We start from the raw sequence: 24,221 nt of genomic DNA on the forward strand, positions 1-24,221 counted from the left end.
TACTTATTTTAGAATTGTTTGTATTAGTAAAAGATTAGGATCAACACAAATGTCCATCAATAAGAAACTGATTAATAAATTATGATATAGCCATGCAATGGGATACTATACATCCATTAAAAAAGCAGGCTCCTCATGTACTGATGATAAATAAAGCTTTCCAAGACACACTGTTAAGGAAAAGGAGCAATTACAGAACAATGTATACAGTATACTTTCATTTTTGTAAAAGAGATGGGGTAGAGAAGAGAGAGAAATTTGCCCATAAATATATAAAACCTTTCTGAAAGGTACAAAAAAAGCTGATAATGTTCATTGTTCTGAAGAGGGATACTTGAGGAAATAAATGCATTTTTTCTCACAAAGTAAGTATTTTTAAAGGATTGATGGGAAAAAAATTTTAAACCTGCATCAAGTTGGTGGGAAAGGGCTGAAACTATGTGTGTGGTGCTGAGGAAGGAGGGGGAGCACCGAGGATGAGGCCATGAGAACCCTCCTCTCCTTCCCTTTCATCTCCCACACGGTGAGTATCTTCCATTACTCACTAAGAGATGCTGCATGCAATCATTCAGCATCACCGGACGATTGCTTTAAAAGCATGCAGTTGAGTAAAATAGACTCAAAATGCATATAACCTGAACTCTACAGATAAAAAGCACTCTTCAAAAATGCTGTCTATTACCTTTGCTATAACAGAGACTAAAGGAGGAAAAACACACCCATGTATTTTGAAGCTTATGGGAAAGTTTTCAAGTAGAAATACAATGTTGCTTCTGGGGCCAGAAGTGCCTGCTTGGTAGCAATGAGTACGCCTGTATTCCTTCACTTTCCATGGCAGACATCTCTGAGGCCAGGATCTGAAGTCAGATGTAGCAGCAGACCTTGCAGCAACTCAAGTTGTTTCCCTTTCCGTGACCTAACCTCCCAGCTTAGGAAGTACCAAGGTTTCTAATCCATAAGGGCTAAGACCCCCCCAGATTAATATTAAGAGACGATGGTAGAAAAGGAGTATATCTTAAGAGCATTACATAAATAAAGATAAATTCCAATAGGAGAAAAGACGAAGGAACTAAGTAATTTCTGTGAAACTTAACTTTCAACACTACACATACTCAAAACTATCTGTTTGAAAAGGTCAAACTTCTTCGACACCGATTTTAGTTTGGAATCTACATTCCAAGACCACTTGAAGTTACCGAAAGTACATGGTGTTCTTAAATAAGCTTTTCACAGAAAGAGGTAGTTGAATAATCTTAATCAAAAACTTCACTTCCTCAGGACTTGGAGCAGGTAGTGCTAAAAGTAGTTATAGGAGTGCTAAAAGTAGTTATAGGAGTGCCCACTGCCTTGCTTTTATTCCTACCTGGGGAAAAAACAAAGAAAAAAAAAAAAAACAGAATCTGCATTACCACCACTCAAAATAGAGAAGGAAGCTAAAATGACATTAAGGCAGTGAATTGTGCTCAGCCCCATTAAGGTGACCCCAGGACCTGCTGGCCTTCTACAACATGGCTCTGGGCAGTACAGCCTACCTGAGACCCCCAGTTATTCCTGGACTAGGTATGTATGGGTCTAAGGGAGATTAATTATAAAATGCAAAACCACATTCAATGGAGGTCATCATAGTTGCTGCCTCAAAATGGAAAGGCATTTACTAGGTATAATCTCTCTGTGAGGGAAACCCTATGGTCTTCAAAGCCAATTCCAATATTTCTCATTTACTCTAGATTATTTTAAAGAAAGTGTTCAAAATTTAAATAATTAAAAAAAGGTACAATTTATACAATTTTGTGACTAGGGACAGGAAACCAGTATAGGGAGCAAAAATTAATAAATCACGTTCCATTTTCACTATTTTTTGGACCCAGATACAAGTAATGAATAAAACGTGAAATTTAAATGTTTCATTTACAAAATCAAAATCTCTGCTTAAACTAATAATCTTTTCATTTGAAATACAGAAATTTAACAATTTGCTCTGTCTTTCAAAGGTCCACATTCCTGAGCCAGTATTATATATTATCCAGCAAAATTATTTAACGACTTCAAAACAGTTTCAGAATAAATTACTGCTTCTCCGTCCCCTGTTGCACTAACCTATACATTTATTTAACATTGATAAGAATTCAAAAGTTTCACTTTCCCTGACAGTTGTACAGTTATAGCCTTTACTAACCTCAGGGACGGGGTAAGAGGTTTAGAACTAATAAAGCAAAGTCAAACTCCAGATACAGGTTTTACATCTTTCCAAATTTTTCAGAAAAATATACCAGAACATCTGCATTTTGCCTGGTTTTAAGGAAAAATGATACAAAATCACCCTAATTCACATATTTCCTTCAGAAACCACAAACTGCTTACTGATAGTCAAAGAACTCAGAAAATAGCTTTGTTAAAACCTGGAACTTGTATTTTTAATTTTTCTTCACACCTCTAAATAGTGCCTTCCACAGAAACACTACTGTCATAGCCACATACACAGCCAAATCTGTAAGTCAAGTAAACAGAAAAATAACCATATAGAAATACAATATATAGATCCTCTATACTCCTTCTATATTAGGGAAGCTCTTTAAATAGTTAACAGGTATAAACATTAATGACACTCACGTGTCCCAAACTATCTAATGCTTTTAGTTAAGAGTTCCACAGCATACACAGTTGTTTTTTAAAATAAAATACACAAACCTTGAGAAATCGTTTTTTACAGAGATCTCCACTTGGTAGGAGAAATTGTTAAAATCATTAAAGTGAAATGTATCATTAATATGATGGGAAAGTGAAGGAATAGAATAATTACAGAACAAGAAACAAGTACTTTGTGACAATCTGAGTAATTAAGATGCAGTGTGTTGTAAATCTGTAACTATCAGTGTTCGTGCTTAAGAAAATCTCACTTTACCACAAAGAGCCACATCAATAGTTGATAAAGATAAAGCTCAAGACAACTGGAAAATCAAGTTTTGAATTCTCAATGCATAGGGACCTATTTATGGGTCAGAATGAAGGTGGGTGGGGGGATGGGTGAAATAGGGAATGGAGAGTAAGGAGGACACTTGTGAAAAGTACCAGGTGATGTATGTAAGTGCTGAATCATTATACTGTATACCTGAAACTAACATTACACCGTATGTTAACTAACCGGAATCTAAATAAAAACTTAAAAAAAAAAAGAATATAAAACAATCAAAGGATAGAAAGAAGGTAAGGGTATGACCTCTAAAAACTATGAAAACACAACCTGACTAGGTCCTGCTTTTTGCAACCGGGGAGGAACGGTGGGATAGAATGTCAGGTGGCACAGGCAGGAAGCAGAAGATAGCTCCTATGCATGTCTGGGTAGCATCCTTCCTTCCTCAGTCCCAGAGGGAAGGATGAGAAGTCCGGCTGAATGCGGCTTGTGGCTGGACACCATGACCAAGAGTGGGGGCTGAGCAATCCGAGCTGTATGCAAAGTCAAGTGACCCCAAACAAGGCCATGGAAAGGGGAGTAGCAAGCATGTTCTATGTCAATACATCTGCTTGTCTCACAGCAAGAGAGTCAAAACATCTTATATATGCTCGGCCAAATGGATTAAACACCAAAGGGTCATGGCACTAGGATATGAGATATAATAAAAATATATATATAATGAGGGTATGGCCTCCCCCACTTACACATCTTCTAAGGGATAAAGTGGGAGCTTCTGTGTCTAGGTGGAGATAGCTTACTTTTGCTTTGCTGAGCTAGTCTGAAGGAAAATCCTAAGTGAATCATTGGGAAAAAACAAGAACCAAACCTTTGCTGAGGAAAGGAGAATGCTCCTCATGGGTAAGAACTCTGAAATGATCTGAGGGTCGGAAAGACAAAAACAATTTTCACCTTAAATTTCCCAGAAGCTCTTTGGAATCTTTGTAGGTAGTCCATTACCAGGTATAAGAGTTAATGAACAGCGAGCATTTTTTCCTTGAATAAATGGAGGGACAGAAGTTTCAATTTCATAAAAGCTTCCTTTAAAAACTAATCAGGAGCTTTCTGTTTGTCCCCAGCAAGCCTCTGTTTGGTGTTCTTCCTACTTTGAGCTGACCTCTGGCCCCTACATTCCTCTACCTGTTTATAGCAAAACAAAGACAGGGGAGCTCTAAGCTGATGGGAGACATTTGGACCATCTGAGATTCTGGAAAAAACAAAAACAAAAAAACACAAGTAAACATCCATCTTTGAACTTGTTTTTACAACTCTGCCATTTATAATATTAATGGTAATGATCCACCTGGCTTTTACTAATTTAAAAGCATTTTATTTTATTGTACATGGAGAGTCTTGGAATCATTGTTTTTATTTTGGTGGTAAAATACAAAAATACATTTATCATGCCTAGAAAACAAAGAATCTGATAGCATGGGTTATGTCCCATTCCAGAGCACTCTTTCAAAAGCAGTATTTCTTTATATTTCTTTACTTTCATCAAACATATACATAACATTTACTCTGTGCCAGGAACAGCATTAAGTGCTTTATGAATAACCCATTTACACCTCATTTACGGTTCTGTGAGGTATTATACTATTTTATATCCATTTCAGAGATGAGGAAAATAAAGCACAGAGAAGTTGAATGACTTGCTCAAGGTCACACAGCTAAAAGGGGTAGAACTGAAATTTAAACCCAGGCAGTGTAGCTAAAGTCCACTTTCCCCTCCATTACGTTGCCTCTCAAACTTTTCACCAAATCTAAGTTGAGATAAACTCTGATTTATGCAAGATCATCTTAGACGTTTTTATAACATCACCAATCAATGACTTGTCATTGTTACAGCTTCCTCAGATTCTCAAGGAATACAAAGGAATACAAAGAAAGAAAAGATAAATACAATCAAATATTACACTTCACCACTTTGCATTCTATTAGAAGCAAAACAAAGATATAGAAAATAATAAAACAGTGTCTCATCTTTGCTGGGAAAGCTAGTTTGCTAGGAACTTACTTGGATATTTCAATTCAGTAAGCCACTGTAACTTGGAAAGATCTTTACACTCATTCAAATTCAGAATCACCCAGCTGGTATATACCAGAGAAAATTTAATTACATGTAAAAAGACAGAACAGCTCAGAGAGGTTGTTTCTGGGGAATTCCACAGTTGATGAACCTCTCAGAGACAGAGGAATTTTCTCCTTGGCATTCTTAGAGTGCATCTGGCAGAGTGTGTACATACTCCTACACCCCTGCACCCCTGCCCCTGCCGAATGCTCTGGCACTCTGCCTCCAGAGAAGGTGTGCTCCAACTGTGCTCAGGGCCTTCTGCCAAAACAGCTTTGTCCTAGGTAGGCCTGGGGTACTGTGCACACCCCAAAGCACTCCAACCTTCATTTTGGGAGTACCCTGCCAATTAAGGCAGCAAAAGAGGAAATTATCTCCATTCCTGCAAAGAAACTACTCATTTGTTTAAATGTGGGAACAGTGTGTGTGTGTGTTGGGCCAAGAGAAGGGTCCTCTCTTCACCCTTTGATTGTCAAAGCCTGATTGCTCTTCAAATACCCCTCCCTACCCTGGTGGCCTCCAGCTGTGTGAATACTTCCAACACCCTGTATAATGGGCAGAAGACAACTCCACCAGGTACCGTTCTTCTTTTGGACCATCTTCCCTTAAAAACAATTAACCAGTAGGGCACAGCCGCTTTGCCTAATTCTTTTGTTTTACTGGAAACTAGAGTTACCATCATCTCCCCTTATAAAAAGGGTCAATGGCCCAACCGTGCAAAAGTCTGGCCCAGTGGCTTGCAGGTAACAGACAAACATTAATCCGCTTTCCTGTTCCGTATCCAATGAGGGATGTCAACCCATGACCATTACTCTCCCTCCTCCTCAAAGGAGGGATAGACGTGCACAATTCTCAAAGATGAAACCAGCTGTGGGAATTCTTAGCTTTCCTAAACTTAAATCTACCCAGTTGCTCCCACCTTTAACATGTCTCTAAGGCAAGCTCTGCCCTGTCCAGCTCCAGCCTTCTTCAACCCACCTTTCTACTTTTCTATTACTCTAAGCTCCTTTCTCATGAACAATGAAACACTGGGATCTAAGGAATCCAACTTCGTTCCCATCATCTCACCAAACACACCAACCTAGCACAATGCCCCAGAAATTCACTCGATAACTGCAGATTTTCTCATAGGGGAAGTGGAATATAGTTTTGAGATCCAGATAAAGTTGCAAAGAACAAATTTCTCAAACTTCCATGTTGTGGCTCTGATTTCTACCATTAAAATATCCATGGAAAAGGTAAATATCAGTGTTCTGATTTGGCCCTTATTACATGATTACTTCTAGAACTTAAAAATAATGCTTTTTCACAGGTGTTACTTATTATGGTGGGTGGTCCATTTAGAACACAGTCAATACAATCTGACTTCAAAAAAATAAAATAAAAAGGTTTACAAATAGGCCACTTTCCACAACAGGTATGGTAAGGATTTTATTAGTGCTATAAGGTTCAGAGTCTGTTTAGTGTAAATACAGTCTAGACTAATTATCTCACCCCCATCTCAGAGTCTGGAGCACAGAAAAGGTCTGATGAGAAAAGAGGAGCTGGAAGTACTGGGGACAAATGCTACAATAAGCATCATAGGTGGTTCTCTGAATAACAAAGCAGGCAATTTAGGACTGTTGCCTCAGGTTGAGAAGGGGCAAGAAATGTGGGAACCACACCACCAAGTCTTGCTCAGTAATGAGCCCAGTGATGTGCAGAGTGAAGCCATGTATGATGGTGGAAAGCCGCACCTCTCAGGTGGAAAGTCCCTGGGGGATGATACTCACGCTGACACTGTCCCCAGGACCGGCGGGCCCAGCCCCAGCAGCAGTCAATTCTCCCACCATAACGACACAGGCCAACTGAAGACACTATTTGCCTGGGCCACCTACCAAACAAAAAGATTCAAAATAAATAAAGACACCTTTGAGATTAAAAAATATTTTCCTGTTATTATTTTTTTTAATTAAAGTCACACCCCACAATTTTTGATGAACTCCTTCATGCCTGCAGAAATTTAAGGATAAAACATATTCACGAAAATAGTTCTGCTGTGATCTAATTCCAAATTTCAGAAAGTTAAACACACACACTACACACAGGAGTAGGGGGAAAGGGAGCGGAAGACCCTTTCTTAAATGGAAAAAGCACCAGCTAAAACCAAGAATTCTCAAGGCTGACACTCACAGGGTGGCTTCTGAAGCTTGAAGTAAAACAGATTCCTCAAAGACCCACACCTGTTACTTGGGGGAAAACCAGTTCTGACTGATTTATCATAAACTGAAAAGTATTAAATAATAGGACATGTCAAAGCCAAAAGAAAAAAAAATTCTGCCTTTTATTTCTGCCTTAGAAAAGGGCAGAAAGATGGGAGCGTCCTCAAAATCAAATGACTCAGACCTCTCTGCAAGACTCTTGGGTAGAAAATGTTCCCAGAAAAAATAAAACAGTATAAATAAAACCAAGAAGAGTTTAAAGGGTAGCTAACATCTCAAGTGTCCTTGGGGTTTGAAACTTTTCTGCATCAACAATTCATGTTAATAAGGGCTAAAAGTATTCAATTTCAGTATATAACCAATTTATCCACCAGAATCCACTTTCACACCTTATTTGGTGAATATTTTCTTTGTTTATATTCACACCTGACTTTCTGCCCCCAGAGGGTCAGTGTTTTAATTGGCTGTTTTAAAATTAAAGCTACCTTAAAATCTTGTGCATAACCATGTGATATATTTCCTATTGCAAATGTGTGTGCCAGAAATGCACAACATACCCGACTCTGAGCAAAGAATTGCTTTAATAAAATAAACCAGCCTCTGGCCGCTCCCCACATTTTCTCAAAACACTCCTAATCTTTCCAATTCCTGGTTCTTTTCTCTCCTCCTATGCCCTCAAGCCCAAAGTACAAAATAACCCCGAACTCTGGATTTCCTCCGACCAGGTGGTAAACAAGCAATTGCGCTTTTCCTCCTCAACGCTCCGCTGGCTCCCCCGGTTCCAGTTCGCCTCCAGGTACAAGAAAGCTAATCAATCGCGGAACTGATTCGTTCCACGATTACAAGTGAAACAGGTGCGGCTGTCTTTAGGGAGGCGCAGAGGGATATGTGGCGGGGTCAGAGCGGGGGTGGGGGGGTTCTCTGAAAGAGGAAGACTGGATGGCGGCGTGACCCGGGTTAAAATCTCCGCCGGCTGCTCCAGGCTGGTTCCGCGCGAGCAGCAGCGATCGGCGCTCGGGGCGGGTCTGGTCTCTAATTGCACGGAGGTGGGGTAAGCGAGCACGCCCTCCTGACCCACAGACACACACACACTCGCCCAAACGGATCCCGCGGCGGGGCAGAGCGCGCCGCGCGCCGCGCGCCGCCGCCAGAGGAGTGAGTGACAGCGGCGACGGAGCCCGGGTTGTTGGAACCTGTCAGAGCACGCCGCAGCCAGGCTCGCCCCAGGTCCCGGAGCTGTGTGTGCGTGCGTAGCCGTACACAAACACACACGGGGCGCTCCTCACCCCGCCCCAGTCCTTATTTTAAGTCCTCTTCCCTCAAGAAAACCAAGTGCGGAGGCAGACGGGTCCTCCCGGGAAGCCCCATCGTCCCTACGCCCCCGCCCTTTGTGTGAGCGGCCCCGACAGCGTCCAGCCCGGCTTTGGCCCCGCCACCTGAAGTTGCGCGGCTCAAAGAGCCGTCTACATCCCACGCGAGAGCTTCCTGGCCGGCGGGGTCCTGGGCATCACCTGGGCTTACGAGGCTAGCCCGCGCCCTCCCAGCCGAGGTGCGGGGCTCCAGGAGCCTTCCCACTCCTCCCCTGGCCCCAGTCCCCGAGCCGGAGGCGCGGCTGGGCTCCCGGACTCTCAGGGGGGCGCCCTCCCCAGCCTGGGACGGCCGCAGGTTGCGAGAGCAGTTCGACGGCTCTCCTCCCGCCGACGGCCAGATGGCCGCGCAACCCGGCGGGAAGAGGGGACCCCAGCACCGCGAGCGCGAAATTAGCGCTAGAAGAAGAGGGCGCCCGGTGGCCCCACTCACCTCACGTCGAACTCGGCGGCCGCCTGCAGGTAGAGCGAGGAGCCGAGCACCAGCGCCAGGAGGAAATCCATGTCGGGCGGCGAATCGCTGGCGGCAGCGCCACGGCGCGCGGGGAACAGGTTGGGGGTGCTGGGCGCGGAAGAGAGAGGCGCTCGTCTCCTGGGCTCCGGGAGGAGTGCGGGCGCCGCCGCGACTGCAGCTGCTGTCGGAAGAGAGCGGCGCGGCGCGCAGCCGGGGCAGGTCTGCGGTGCGACGCCGGGAGCCCCCTCTGGCTCCCTCCCCTCGAGGGGAGGTGCTGCAGGGGGAGCTGCGCCGCCCGCGGGGAGGGGCGCAGGGGGCGGGGGGCGCGCGTGCGCCTGCCTTGCCGCCCTCGCAGCGCGGGGCCGCGGGTGAGGCCGCTTGGCCCCTCGGCGGGAAGCTCGGGAGCCGGAGCGCCGAGGGAAGCGGCGTCTCTTGAGGGCCAGCCAAGTGGGGCGAGCGCCAGGCTGCGAGGAAAGTTGCAAGCCCGGCCTGGGCGAGGGAACGCTGGGCGCTCAGCAGGAAAGGGTGAGCCGAGGAGGGAAGGGGCCCGGGGCGTAGGTGCGCGCTCCGCGGGTTCCGCCCGAACAGGTGGCGACCGCAGGGGCGAGCCGTGGCTTCCACGGGAGGGCGGAGAAGCCGGAGATGGGAGATGTTTCTGGGGCAGGAGCTGAGCAGTGTCTACACGGAGTGAAACCACAGCACGACTGACGACTTGGACAAATTAGCGGAGGCAAACTCCGGGAGTTTGCTTCTCCCGCAGAGTTGGCAAAGGCTTGTTTTTTTATTTTGTAACCAACCGAAAGAAATGTTTGGCTCTCCAGTCGAGTTTTGTAGAAGGAACGTGCAGACTGTTTCTATCTCTGCCAGCTCAACTTCGAGCATTTAGAAGAATAGCAACGGCTGCCCCTCCAGGGGCATGTGCAGGCCAGAGAGGGCTGGCTGTAACTACTTAGCAGTCTGTGGTGTCTGATCCTGGGGAGAACATTTAGAAACCATTTTAAACAATCATTCTGTTATTGCAGAGTAAATAATAATAATAATAATAATGTACTACGACTGTTCAAATGAAAATACACAACGATCATCCTAAAATGCATGTTAAAATATTATCCATTGAGTCACCCCTCTTCTCAAACCCTGTCCCAGTGACTTCTTGGTGCAGAGATGTGCCATCACTCATATCTCTCAGACCTTGTCTCCTGTTCTCACGCTTCCCCTAGCCCATGACCTCCTTGCCTTTCTCACAGCCTCCAGGTATGCATGCCCCTGCCTTTGAGCCATTGACTGGCTGATACTTCTGCCTGGGCCCAGATATCTGCATTGGTTCACATTCTCACTTCTTCAGGCTTTGCTCAAATGTCACCTCTTTGAGGAATCCAACCATGACCACCCAAATTTAAAGTTGTCCCCTCAGGATGCCCCATGATTTGGTCTACTTTGTCTTTGCTCCATACCCCTGGTCTTCCAGCATCCTGTATAATTTGTTTCCTGATTGTATGTCTTCTTTCTGCTAGAATGCAAACTCTTCCAGGGGCCTAGTTAGTGCCTCTTTGTTAGTGCCTAAAACAGTGCCTAGCACGCAGTAGGTGCTCATAAATATTTGTTGAATGAGTTTGTTACATTACAAACCTTTTTTCTATCTTTGTTTTCTTTTTAGGAGTTCTCCAACTTCAGATTTTTAATGGAAAGTTCTGTGGCAGGGTGATCTCACTATCCAGATTTCTTGGTGTGTATAAAAACAGGAATTTTATGCAAGAAAAGGAAAAATAATGGTTTCAACTTAAACGACTCTTTGATTTCCAAGTTGTTTTCTGTTAGCAAAACAAGTTTCTATTTTAATCTCAGGAAATATCCATGCCAATTCAGGCTTGGGACATTATTTTAGGCAAACAGCTTGGTGTCATCTATTTCAGATCTTTCTAATGAAGTCCAAAAATGTAGGAGTCAAAATATTTTTTCTGCAGAAAATCAAATTTTTGTAAGTGTAATGTAGGCTTGGTTCCAGGCTCCAGCGGCTACTCCTTAGCCATTTTCTTTGTTTATTGATTCCTGGATTGGATTTGCAAAGACACTCTAGCAGAGCAACGGATGAGTATCAAGAAGGGGCTAACCTATAGGCTAAAAGCTGGAGATAGAAGGAAAGGAGGATAGGTGACAGGTGAAAACAGGACGGTATCTGAAGCAAAATGTAATGCCTCATCAGCAGGCCTTTTAACATTTTTTTCCCATATCTTTTTCTTTGGCTTAGAAAACACTCCATTCATCTGCCTTCTTCATTTAGATGATCCACTTGCCCTTTGGATCCAAGTTTGGCTGACATTTACCCAGGAAGCCTTTTCTGAGTCTTTTGCTAGGCTGAGACTCTTGTGGGATAATTACAACACTATGCATCCCATACTATCACTTCAAAAGCAGTGTGTGTTTCATGCATTGCTCCGCTACCACTCTGAGTTCTCTGAGACAGTGACCAATAGGAAGGCACAAGTCCCGGCACAAGGTCTAAATTCAGTAAATATTAAATGTTGAATTGGATTGAATTAATTCTTCTTGGTGAACTTTAACTTCTCCCCTGAGTCCGCAGAAGGTGATTAGATCAGTCTCTGTTGAATCGTGGCATGAGGAGATGCTAAAGGATTTCCAAGGTCTACCTGGTTAGTATGCTGCAGCTCTGGCCCCCATTCCTGAAATGAGGTGAAGCCCCCATGGGAGTGACAGTCCTGAACAGTCTTGAACACAACCAGCTCAAAACAGTTTGCCTTTCACCATATCTGTACGTTTCCAAGGTTTCCCACTGGATAATGCCACCTTGCAAGTACTAATTGCAGTGTTCTCATTCACAGATAATTATCACTAATCACAATGTGATACAGATAAATAACAAAATAGGATCACCCAAGCACAACTTCAGACACTTGGACGTTTAGAGACTCTCCACTGTTTTGTCTTTATTTTTTTTTTCAACAAATATTCATTGAGAGCATACAGTGTATTGGCCATTTCTTGGTACTGGGACTTCCGCTGGGAAAAAGACAAGCTTGTGCCCTGAGAGCATTTACACTGGAGTGGGATGGGGGATGTTGAGGAATAAAGTGCTGTGAAGAGAGGATAAAGGTATGAAGAGAGGGTAGAGGAAGGATAAGCTGATAGGAGATGGGGTGGGATTTTAGGTAGAGTGATTTGGTCCCCTCTGGAGAGGTGACATTTATGGAGAGACTGAATAAGGTGATGGTGTGTTGTGAGATGGTGTCTGGGCAGGAGGCAGAGAAAATGTGTGTCTTCTATCAAGTTCTCATAGTGGCTCTCAGCAAGCTCTTTCTCCCCCCTATCCCACATACAGTGGTGGCATAAGGACAGGATACCTGCTTTAAGAACTCCTATTAAGAAAAGGGAAGAGGGACACCTGGATGGCTCAGTTGGTTAAGCCACTGTCTTCAGCTCAGATCATGATCCCAGGATCCTGGGATCGAGTCCCATGTGGGGTTCCTTGCTCAGCAGGGAGCCTCCTTCTCTCTCTGCCTCTGCCTGCTTGTACTTTCCCTCTCTCTCTCTCTCTCTCTCTCTGACAAATAAATAAATACATAAAATCTTTAAAAAAAAAAAAAAAGAAAGAAAGAAAAGAGAAGAATGAGGAGCACGCAACTGCCTGTTCACTGCAGTTTTGACCCCAAGCTGAGCAAGAATTATGGTGATTCTCTGCTCCAACAGCAGAAGAAATGCCTTGGTCAGACAGTCAGGTCACCTCTGTTTCTCCAACTGTGTTCATTCGTCTTCCGTGGCCACACCAGGAGGGACTGTTGGAACATGTGTCTTCTTTCTAGGCTATCCATCAATCACAGCTCTTTGTCTACTGGTACAAACTTAAGGGTCTGAGTGTTGCTTTGAGGGGCTAACAGAGACAGACAGATATTTGCAGACCAGACTCATGGTTTCCTTGGCTACCAGATTTCTTTAAAACCCCAATAGGCATCTGATCTAATTGTTTCCAGTCAGTTCCTTGTACCAACACCCATAACCAAAATCTTTTCGACTCGTAGTTCTGAAACCCGCTTTAATTCTTTGCTTCCCTGTGTCCATACCTTACTCTCTCCTCTTAATGGAGGCCACCTTGAAGCGAGCTGAAATAAGAGGGTTGTTTGGAAGGGCAACACTCTGACTATGATCCTTGCCACAAAGCTTAGAACCCTATATTGATATTAATGTTTGGGGCATCAAAGCTGTTGTCTTTTTCAATCCTAGGAGGCCCTTAATTTCTGGACATTCTCATTTTCTTTGCATTCCTGCTTGCAGAGAAACCAGTTTTTGGCCGAGCTCATCTCTTTCTTAAAGTGCCTTGTCAGAGCAACAAGGAGCAGTGAAATACACTAACATTTTCATTTTTTACAAAGGTATTCCCTAATGTTATGTCTTTCACGTAATCATCAGTAATGATTTTATGAAATAGTGTGTCTAGGGCCTTTCCAGCCCACACAGGGCCATTCAAGTTATACCACAGAGCACATCATTTCTTTAAAGAGTAAATAATTCCAATACTCCTTAAACTCTTAAATATCTAAAGAAGAGTGCTTATAATTATTCCTAAGGAGTCATTGATAATTAATTCTGGAAAAAAATAGCTTTCCCACACAAATATACAGCTCATCTCTGATAAAAATATAAATGCAAAAAGCCCTGAAAAAAGGATTACAAGTATAATCTATTAACATACAAAAAAATCCATTATAATCAAGTTCACGGAAAATGTCCGTGTGGGTAAAGGGTTAACAAAATCCTAGCCCCTGCCATATGAGAATTTGACCTTATGTTAACTTTCTAGCTCCGTTCCCCTGGCAACCTGATAAGGTGGTTTGTGAAGGATGTTGCTCTGTTGCTGGTAAAAATGGACCCCTGATTGATCAACTGCATGTAGACAGGACAAAATATACCCGGTAGCAAACCACAGCACTGGATGAACCTGAGTTCAGGAACTCTTCTAACTGGATGTGTCCCTTGCAGAGCACTTGGACACTATGCGGAGGAGAGACTGGCTCCAGAGGGGCGTGAGTCTGTTGAGTCCCAGAAGTTTCCCATCTGGATAAAGTGTTTGTCATCATGCCCCTGGGCTGTTCCACTGTGTGAGGAGCTACACTGAGGAGAAGCCCTTGATCCCGCTGTGCAGGCAAACCCTGGTCCCTGTCCCTTACCCAGAATACGTAAATCCAACCGGGACCATTAGAATCTTTTCTTAAACCTAAGAAGACCTGAGGTGACTGCGGACTCCAAGATCAGCGCTATTGATTCCTGATTTTAAAAAATAAATAGACTACTAATAATAACTAAATAATGTAGAATGTGAATACTTGGGAAATTCTTATTCATGTCGGGAATGAGATGCAAATGCCCATATCACCACTTTCATAATGTCCCAGAAGTAGGATTTGATGCAGTCCGACAAGGAAAAAGGTGAATTATTGAAAGCAAGAAACAAAGTTCTCATTCAGATGATATGATTAGGCAACTCGAATGGCCAAATAGTCTTAAGAAATTTTATTGGAAAAAAATAAGACTGTTTGGTAAGATGGTGATTTAAAATTATAAACACACACCTATGTGAAAAGTTGATATGTAATTTAAAAATTATCAACTTAAAAGATTAAACCCCAAAATTTTATGCCAGCCTTCTTTTTACAAACTGAAGGCACTGGTGTTTCATCTAATATAACACACATGAGCAACCAGCAAGCATCAGGCACAACTATTACTGTCAGTGTTTCTCATCTACCTTCAAATAATTCTGACAAAGACAACAGAAGATTTTACTTGATAGGCCTTTCATTCTATTTTAATATCACTGGAAGAACTGAAATGGACACAAATGGCTGACAAAATTAGAAAGCAGTGTTTTGTTTTGTTTTTTAAGATTTTATTTATTTATTTGACAGAGAGATCCCAAGTAGGCAGAGCAGCAGGCAGAGAGAGAGAGGGAAGCAGGCTCCCTGCTGAGCAGCGAACCCAGTGTGGGACTTGATTCCAGGACACTGAGATTACCACCCAAGCCAAAGGCAGAGGATCAACACACTGAGCCACCCAGGAGCCCCTAGAAAGCAGTTCTAATAGAGTCATGCTTTAGTCTTCTACTTTTCAGCCTTTTGGAATTATATCTTAGTGATCTGATGCAAATGGTAAAGCAATTTGGATTCACAGGTCTTTTTTAAAGATTTTATTTATTTATTTATTTGACAGAGAGAGAGAGATCACAAGTAGGCAGGCAGAGAGAGAGGGGGAAGCAGGCTCCCGGCTGAGCAGAGAGCCCAATGCAAGGCTCAATCCCAGGACCCTGAGATCATGACCAGGCCAAAGGCAGAGGCTTAACCCACTGAGCCACTCACGTACCCCAGGATTTATATTTTCATATAGAAAAATGGATAAGTTGGGGCACCTGGGTGGTGCAGTGGGTTAGTGTCATCTAAGGTCATGAACTCAGGGTCATGAGCTTAGAGTCATGAGATCGAGACCCATATGGGGCTCTGCGCTCAGCGCTGTCTGCTTAAGATTCTCTCATCCTCTACCCCTCCCCATCTCTGCTCGCTCTCTCCCTCTAAGATAAATGAATATATTTAAAAAATGGAAAGGTTCTTTTATGTTGACAATGAATTTTTAGGATCCATTAACCAGGAATGGAACACTTCTCTAGCATATCACCTCCAGTATCTTCGGCTTGACACAAAATTGTTCCTCTCATTACTGTACAATTTAATGCAGGTTGGACAGTCTCCTAAGCATTCCTTTACAAGTGGCTATTTAGGGATCAGAGCTCCTTTCTTCCTGTGGTCTTCCTAGAGTTCTCCTCACCTAGCCACACAGATAGCCACACAGATAATGGGGAAAGAGTGCAAGCAAACATACCTGGGGACATGTGGCATTCCGTTGGCTGCTACCTCATCACACCGCTCCCAACGTAGCTGCAAGAAAAATTGGAAAATGTGTTTTTCCAGTATGCCAAGGAGGAAAATGAAAATTTTAAATTGAATACCTAACCTTGTCTTTGTCCTGGCCTCAAGTAGCTAGTGAACTTGGTATTTAATTGCTGCCGGAAAGAAAGCTTAACGTTAATTATAACAATACTAAAAAAAAAAAAAAAAAATCATTGTCTTTGAAAATCATTCTCTGAAATTCATTTAATCAATGATTTTCATCATACAACAAGTCACTGTATTTGGGATCCTGAACATATAATTCACCCGATTTAACTAGGTAAATTGTATAAAATACTCCATCCAGCACATGGTGTAAGTAGTACAAGCTCGATAGGAGTTGATTACCTCTAAGAAATGTCTTACGGCTGGCAATGAAAAGCTTCGCTATAAGACTTTTCTATGTCCAAGGCAGGCAACTGGAGACAGTCACATTAACATTTTCCATGCCTAAACCAACTCTGACATGCTGTATTGTGAATATCTCATCCCAACTGAGCTTTTATCAAAGTATTTGAGCAATTCAAAGTTGCCAAATCCTCTTGCATCCCACTACCACATGGGGGAAGTACTAGTTAAGTTTTTCACCTTTCATAAAAATTGATCAATCTCTGGTCTCTAAACATGGATCTGTGTGTTCTGGAACAACACGGGAGGCCAGTTCTTTAGGTAAAATTTTCATGCTTATAAAAGTCCTTGTTAAAATAAGTGATATTTCTGGAAGGCAGTCTAGATAGGGGACGTGCTATACACAACTGTGCATTTTTCAAATAGCAACCTTGGATCAAGTTAGACTCTTGGAACTTAACTTAGAACTTGGAAGACTTTTCTCTTACTGAGTTAGACTTTCAGCTTTTAGGTGTTTATTTCAAAATATAATTAAGCTCTGCACCTATACTTTCTGGAAGACTGTTGCAGATATCTCGATCCCATAAGGTAACTAGTTTCTTATGGAATTTAGAGCCAAGAAAAAATGTTGTCTCTTCTGGGAAAATGTTACGTCTTTTACCTTCAGATTAAAACTTACTGTATCAGGTTTCCCTTTTAAAAATGGTCGCCAGAAAACTATGGAGACTGTAAAAAATAATAATAATAATAATAAATCAGTCATTGCCAGGGGTTAGTGAGAAGAGACAGATGAATGGGCAGAGCACAGATTTTTAGGGCAAGGAAATTATTCTGTAAGATACTATAAAGCTGGGTGCATGTCATTATATGTTGTAAAAACCTATAGAATATACAAGGCTAAGAGTGAACCCTGGTGTTAGACTATAGTCCCTGGGTGATTACAGTATGTCAACATATGTGCATTAGTTGTAACAAATGAACCCCTCTGGTGGGAGATGTTGGTAATTGGGAGAACCTCTTCGTGTGTGAGGGCAGGTAGTATATGAGAAATCTTTGTAACTTCCACTCAGTTTTGCTGTAAACCTAAAACTACTCTAAAAAATAGTCTATTAACATTTTTAAAGAAGAAAGTATATATATTTTGCCATGAATTTCCCCAGTAATTTATAGTTTATATGATAGTTGTGTTTAATGTTTTTACTTAAAATTGTAGGCAACAATTAAAATTCTCACATAAACTTGGAAGAACACATACAAAAACTAATTAAATATATATATTTAGTGTGTGTGTATGCACACACACACACATACACATATCTGTGCGGGTCTACTCTAAAATATATACTGTGTATATATAATCAAATATATATATATACACATACAAACTTGTAGCTGGTGTCTGAAAGGGAGAAGTATTGGGACATAAATATATATATTATCACCTCCCAGGAAGCCCAGAGTTAAAATTCTACTACAAGAGTCATTTTAACTCTTAAGTTGGGTTAGCACGTATGGTCTCCTGCTTTCACTGACCATCACTTTCCCTTTCTGTTTTATCATATGAGCCGTTATGATAGAAGAACTAAGTATGTGGTCTTTATCCTGGTTTCTGGCACAGAGCTCCTAAAAACCCCTGGGCTTTCCTGAATGACAAGGGTGAGAGGATCTTCTTTTGTTATTCCTAATAAGCCCCCTTTAGACCATAGCTGAGTTAAAGTTAAAAGCTGACTCTTGGGGTGCCTGGGCAGCTCAGTGGGTTAAGCCTCTGCCTTCAGCTCAGGTCATGATCTCAGGGTCCTGGGATTGAGCCCCGAATCGAGCTCTCTGCTCAGCAGGGAGCCTACTTCCCCCTCTCTCTTTCTGCCTGCCTCTCTGCTGGCTTGTGATCTCTGTCTGTCAAATAAATAAATAACATCTTTAAAAAAAAAAAAAAAAAGCTGATTCTGCTGTTGCCCAGAAACTTTCAGGCCCAATCCTAGACACCTGAGGAAGGGTCGAGGGTAGGAGATTGAGTACACGCACCAGTGATCCATCTGATAAATCATGTCCACGTGAGGCAGCCTCCATGAAAACAGAGAGTCTCGGTTGGTGAGCAGATCCTCCTGCCAGGTGGGTGGCAGCCTGGAGAGGGCGCCCCTTCCTACATGTTTCCCTTTGCAACGCAGCCATCTGGTCTTTCCTGAATTGTATACCTCATAAATTGGTAAGAATGTTTCCTTGAGTCCTGTGAGCCATTCTAGGGAAGCATTGAACCCGAGAAGAGAGTTATGGGAACCCCTGATTTATGGCTGGTCAGTCACAGGTACCAGTGACAACCTGCAACCTGTGACTGGTGTCTGGAGGGGGAGCGGTCTTGTGACTGAGCACTGAGCCTGTGCGGTCTACCCTCATTCCGGGTAGCTGCTGTTATAATTAAATTGCAGGATACCCAGCCGGTGTCTACAGAGAATTAGAGAATTACTTGATATGGAAACCCCACACATTTGGTATCAGAAGTGTTATAAGAAGAAAGAAACAGAATTTTCTTTTATTACCCTTATTTTATGCTGTGATTTCTTGAGACTTTTCTCTGAGTCCATTTTGGAAAAAAGCAGGATTAAAATTTTAATAAGTAAAAAGATAAAAATATAGTCTCCCAACTATTAACATTTAGGCTTGATCTAAAAGCTGTTGCTTATTTATTTGTTTGTTGTTCTAGTATTTCCCATAAAAGTTTTTTTTTTTTCTGCTTCTGACACTGAGTTCTGCTCTCTAGACAACCTTTAAATTTCTAATTGTACTATATTCCCTACAAAGGGGTCATTCACCTTCTTTAAATCCCCTTTTCCCCCTCTGTTTAAACAATAAAATCTGTCTCCCATAGAAGAGATTTTTTTTTCCCCTAAATGGAGATGCAAAATGCAGTTCCAAGACCTCACAACTCTTGGCTGAAAGCTCCTTATGTGTAATTTTTTACTTTTTCTGTTCCAGGTAGAAAAAAGGAAACATCATACCATATACATCTCAAGCTATATGCTTTACTGAATGAGCAAGGCCTTACTGTCCAGCCCAAATAAGATGAAATGTAAAATTCACTGAAATCAAATAGTTGGAGGATACTGGTAGATGAATGTTTTTAATTACAGAGTGTCTCCAACTCTGGTAAATGTGCACGTTAACTACAGTTCGTCTGCAAAATTATCCACCAAAGAAATCAAAGCATTTTAATGGTATTGTCTCATTTTTCTTAATGGATGTCTAGGAATAATGTTATGAGTTGGAAAAACTTTAATTAAGGAAAAATTAATGCAAGATAACACTTAGGGTCAGTCTTCAGATTTAATTCCACTCTGACAACTACTAGTTGAGCTCTGACTGTAACTTCTGAACCTCAGTTTCTTTCTATTATGCAGGAATACTAATGTATTGGGTATATATAATTTTCTGTGTATTTTATTGTTTTGACATCATGGGAAAACATTCAGGCTGGAGAGAAACTACTCTTCCCCTGGCTAATTCTCACAGATGGCCAAAGGCCCTCCCAATTCCCCCCCTTTCCCCTTCCCCTCCACTCCCCCCACCCCAACACGACTTTGATATGCAAACTAACCCATCTAGAAGCATCCCTCTGCTACTGGCCTATGTATGCCAGAACTAATATTACTCTGCCTTATCTCAGGACCAGGTGCCAGGGGACCAGGGACCAGCCCTATAGACCAAAACCCACCAAAATTATTCAAACTAGTTAATCCTAAATTCATTACCTTGTCCTTCCTTGCCTTTCCCACAGAAATCCTAGTGACGGGTGTTCCTTCCTACTCCTATCCTCTGCCTGCTGACCTCCCTGGTGTTTTCCATGTGGCCCCACATTGCATCCTCCTGTCTCTAGGACACTAGAGTTCTGTTCTCTAGAAAATCTTTAAACTCTTGAGTAAACTTCTGTTTTTGCCTTACCCTCTCTTCTGTATCCTCTTGTGGCCATACTGGACTGACCTTCTTATAAAGAATATAAATGAGCCAACATGTGTCTTGCAGTTACTGTGAAAATACAATGCCATCATTACAGTTCTTGCTACAGATAAAACAGTCAAGTAATGGTAGTTGTTAGGAACAGTAAGTCTAACATAAGATGCGTAACCCCAACATCGATGATCTGGTCACACTCCATGCTCTGGTGTATCTGAATATAAAGCTGTGGAGCGTCTGTACCTCTTTTTTATTATTATATTTTTATTAGGTTCCATTAACCACTGTATAGTATATCATTAGTGTCTGCACTAATGGCTGAGATCGTGCCTGTCTTAGGTTGCCAATCCTCAGCACACATGCTTACCCGTCATCGGGTACTCTCCCTGGTCGAAGAGCCCCTGTCTTAGGTTGCTATGGTGTGGGATCAGTCTTACCCGTCTTTGACTACCGATCTAGCATACTTAGCCATATCTGGGGGGAGGTACCAGCCTCAAGAGCCATCATGGCTTGAACCATGAGGTGTTATTGTCGTTGATTGCGACGGACATGGCCACACACCCAATGTAACATTAATACGTTAGCTGTGATTAAGAGGACAGCCATGGCACCAAGTCCGGCCCACTGTTTGAGGAATGAAACAGATTGCTGTAACATTTTTTTCCACTCACTAACAGGTGCAATAGTTACTTTGGTAGAATTTATGGATATAATTTGAGCTCGTAATTGCCTAGTTAAATTTTGAAATTGACGGTTCCAGGTACCATTAAGCATATTTCCTAACTGTAGAGAAGTTAGCTGCTAAGGATAAGTTGTTATGAGCTATAGGGGTGATACAAAGTCTGGCCATATTATGTATGCATCCTATCGACACAATTGACTCTAGGATATCAAGTTGTTCCTGTACAAGATCAACCGTTTGATTTACAATAAGGATCCCAGCATGCAAATGTCCGTTAATTTGTTCTTGCGTAGCCAATGCTTCAGCGACCATTCGTGTGACGTTGTTGAACATGGCGGCTGTCTGTACCAAGGTTGTCAACGCTACCGCGGCAGCAGTAGCAGCGGCGGCGGATGCTGCGATAGCTGCAATAATGGCTGCTGTTATTCCAAAGTCTCGTGTATGTCGAAGCAGCACCAGCAGGTTGTCGGGGTTCACCTGTACTGGCATCGGGATATACGTTGGTATCTTGGCTATTACTGCCGAGTCTCCCACCGTGGCGTTCCAACATTCTGATAGCAGACAATTCTGGGACTCATAAGAGAGACTAGATGACTTGTTAATAGTAGAAGCATTAAAAACTATGAAGAGAAAGGGAGCTCTAACACAGACGGGCATTGGTGAGTAACTTATGTGCTTAGCTGAGGTGCAATTGCAAGTAACATTTGTTTCAAATCGAGAGCCTACGTGATAGTTGTACGTACAGTTACGCCATGTAGACCCATTAATAAAGTGAAGGCTTTCCAAGCCTGTACGTGCCTGTGCAGCATTGCAGAGCAGCCACCTATCTAGAAGGTGAGCTGACGCGCCTTGCACCGGGTCTTGGTAGGTATAATTATAGCCAAAAAAGGTGGAGTTAGAGTAAGTGGGGATTTTAGGACTGAATGAGAATCCTGTTCCCACCCAAACTCCTGAGAGGCTACTATGGCAGCCACTCGTGCGGTGCAGCTCGCACAATAGCAGGCCTTGGTGCAGCAAGGTTTATACGGAGGAGGCCCCTCGTAAGGTGGCACTGTTGGGGCTGGGCGCGTGGGCACAGGATCTAAGTTATCTACCACTTCCGTCTTTGTTTGTAACTGCGCCATGGCTCCTTCTTTCACTTTTAATTTCAGCTGCGCCATAACTTTCCCCTGCATTTTGAGCTGCGCCATAGCCTTCTTTAGCTTTTCCTCCTTTTTTGCAAGCTCCTTTTGCATCTTGCTCACCTTGTGGCTTTTGGGCGATTTCCCTCCTCTGCTCCTTTCCAAAAGCCAGGGAGCCGTTTGTCCCACTTCTCTCAAAAACAAACAAGCTCTTTTATTTTTTAAAGGAGTACCAATTGCTTTAAGGATATCAGAAAGCGGCCCCAGCATTTTATATGTGGCCATCTCGTTTCCCATACCGGAAAGCTTTACTCTCGTCCTTATCCTAGGAACTTTGCAGCCATCTCGTTTCCCATCCCGGAAAGCTTTCTACGCTCGTCCTCGACTTGAGGAACTTTCCCTGTCACTAGACAGAAATAGGTGCACTCTTTACCTGATCATTGCCTAACTCTGCGCATCTCTTCTGCACAAGTTCCCGGGTTTCGGCACCACTTGTCGCTCTCGCCAGCAAGAACGACACGGAGACACGCCTGGAGGCAAACTTCTTTAATGGCTTCTTTTTATCTTCTTCCCCCTCTGGCGCAGCACAGCACGCAGCTCCCGCCGCCCCGCTCGGGCGTCGCCGCCGCCTCCAGGGCCGCGCGCCGCCCCTCGGTGCCCGCCGCCATGGTCGCCACCACCGCGGCCGCTGCCGCCATGGTCCGGGCTGCGGCCCCCTCCAGCCGGCACGGCGCAGCCTGGCTCCCGGCGGGCCCGCCCCTCTACAAGTACATTCAAGCATATATACACCGGCAGCTTAGCCCGCCTAGCCAATCACCGCAGTGCTCATGCACCTCCCACGTGAGTGGACCTAAATGAACAGCCAATCATATTCAGTCCCCTACAGCTCTTAGAGTAGGCCTCCTGTACTGGCTCCCGACACTGCACCTCTGTCTCCTTCCACAGTATCTACATAGAAAGGAATGCTGGACCATATCTGCATTTTTATGAGCTAGTTTTTGTCCCCCCCCCCCCAGGGATTTCCTATTTCTTACTGTGATCGAGGTGGGAAACAGAGGCTCCTGTCTTTCAACAACAGGTATGAGTTCTGCCAACAGAATAGCCAATTTAAGCCTCCAGAGAGGGAGGGATTCACCTGGACTAGAGACATAAAGAATTTGTTATTTTTAATGGAATAAAGATGAAAGTGATACATACCAACTCAGAGGAAGGAACAGAAAGCCCTGACCAGACTTTATATCCAGGTTCAGTTTCTAGGAGTTGTGCCAAACCCTCCCTGCCAGGCAGGAGATGTCCCCTTGCCTCATGTCAACCCTTGGTGCGATCAGCTCAAATTTCTTTATAGACAAGAAGAGAGATTAATTTTGTCTAATAAATAATTTAACAGGTTATCTATTGCACAATTCTTATGTGCATTGCACTGTATTACACCTAAGTCCTATCCAACCTTGCCAGCTTCATCCCTGTGGTCATTATTTTGGTTTTGTTTTCCTAAAAACAACAGCAGCAACAGATAAGATTGGTTGTTGTCACCAGGCCGTTGCCATATTTATGATAATGAATAAATTGTTTTTTAACTCATCAAGAGTAACCCTGGAATTATAGGCTAGAAGAAAGGACTTTAAAACCTAGAAGGTCAGGAATAAGGGGTCCCAAGAACTTGAGGAACATCCTGGAAACTGAAGGAGATCCCAGAGGGCATTCCTCAAGGTGTTGGTGATGTGATTTATAACATAAAATAACATATATAATCATCATTGAATTTACCATCTGTGGTGAAGATCTGGATCTCCTTAAGGATGTTTCCAGTTTTTCCCATTGACCTACCCATGTCTTTAAAACCCATCTTCTCCATTAAGCTCTGTTTGGGCAGTCTGTTTCGAACTCTAGCACTTGTTTTCTAAGAAATCTACCTGCTGCTTGAAATCTGAAGAGTGAAGTCATCTGATATATAATAAAAACATAGGCAAGAGTTCTGTTCCAGGGCTCCTGGGTGGCTCAGTGGGTTAAGCCTCTGCCTTCGTCTCAGGTCATGATCTCAGGGTCCCAGGAGCAAGCCCCACATCGGGCTCTCTGCTTGGCAGGGAGCCTGTTTCCCCCTCCCTCTCTCTGCCTGCCTCTACCTACTTGTG

The 24,221-nt window shown here is 43.1% G+C and overlaps 1 protein-coding gene across 4 annotated transcripts in view; it reads right to left on the reverse strand.

Moving 5' to 3' along the window:
- The window catches only part of NPNT (nephronectin), a 78,980-nt gene extending 69,743 nt beyond the window's left edge, over nucleotides 1–9,237 (reverse strand). For all 4 annotated transcript variants that reach the window (XM_059171654.1, XM_059171638.1, XM_059171646.1 and 1 more), the window contains exons 1-2: nucleotides 9,023–9,237; nucleotides 6,794–6,894 (exon numbers count right to left, since the gene is read on the reverse strand). In XM_059171654.1, coding sequence (XP_059027637.1) covers nucleotides 6,794–6,894; nucleotides 9,023–9,093 — 172 coding nt within the window. In that variant the 5' untranslated portion in view covers nucleotides 9,094–9,237. The remainder of the gene's footprint in view (nucleotides 1–6,793; nucleotides 6,895–9,022) is intronic.
- Nucleotides 9,238–24,221: the final 14,984 nt, after the last annotated feature.

This window comes from Mustela lutreola, chromosome 1 (genome assembly GCF_030435805.1).
Source record: "Mustela lutreola isolate mMusLut2 chromosome 1, mMusLut2.pri, whole genome shotgun sequence".
Taxonomy (NCBI): Eukaryota; Metazoa; Chordata; class Mammalia; order Carnivora; family Mustelidae; genus Mustela; species Mustela lutreola.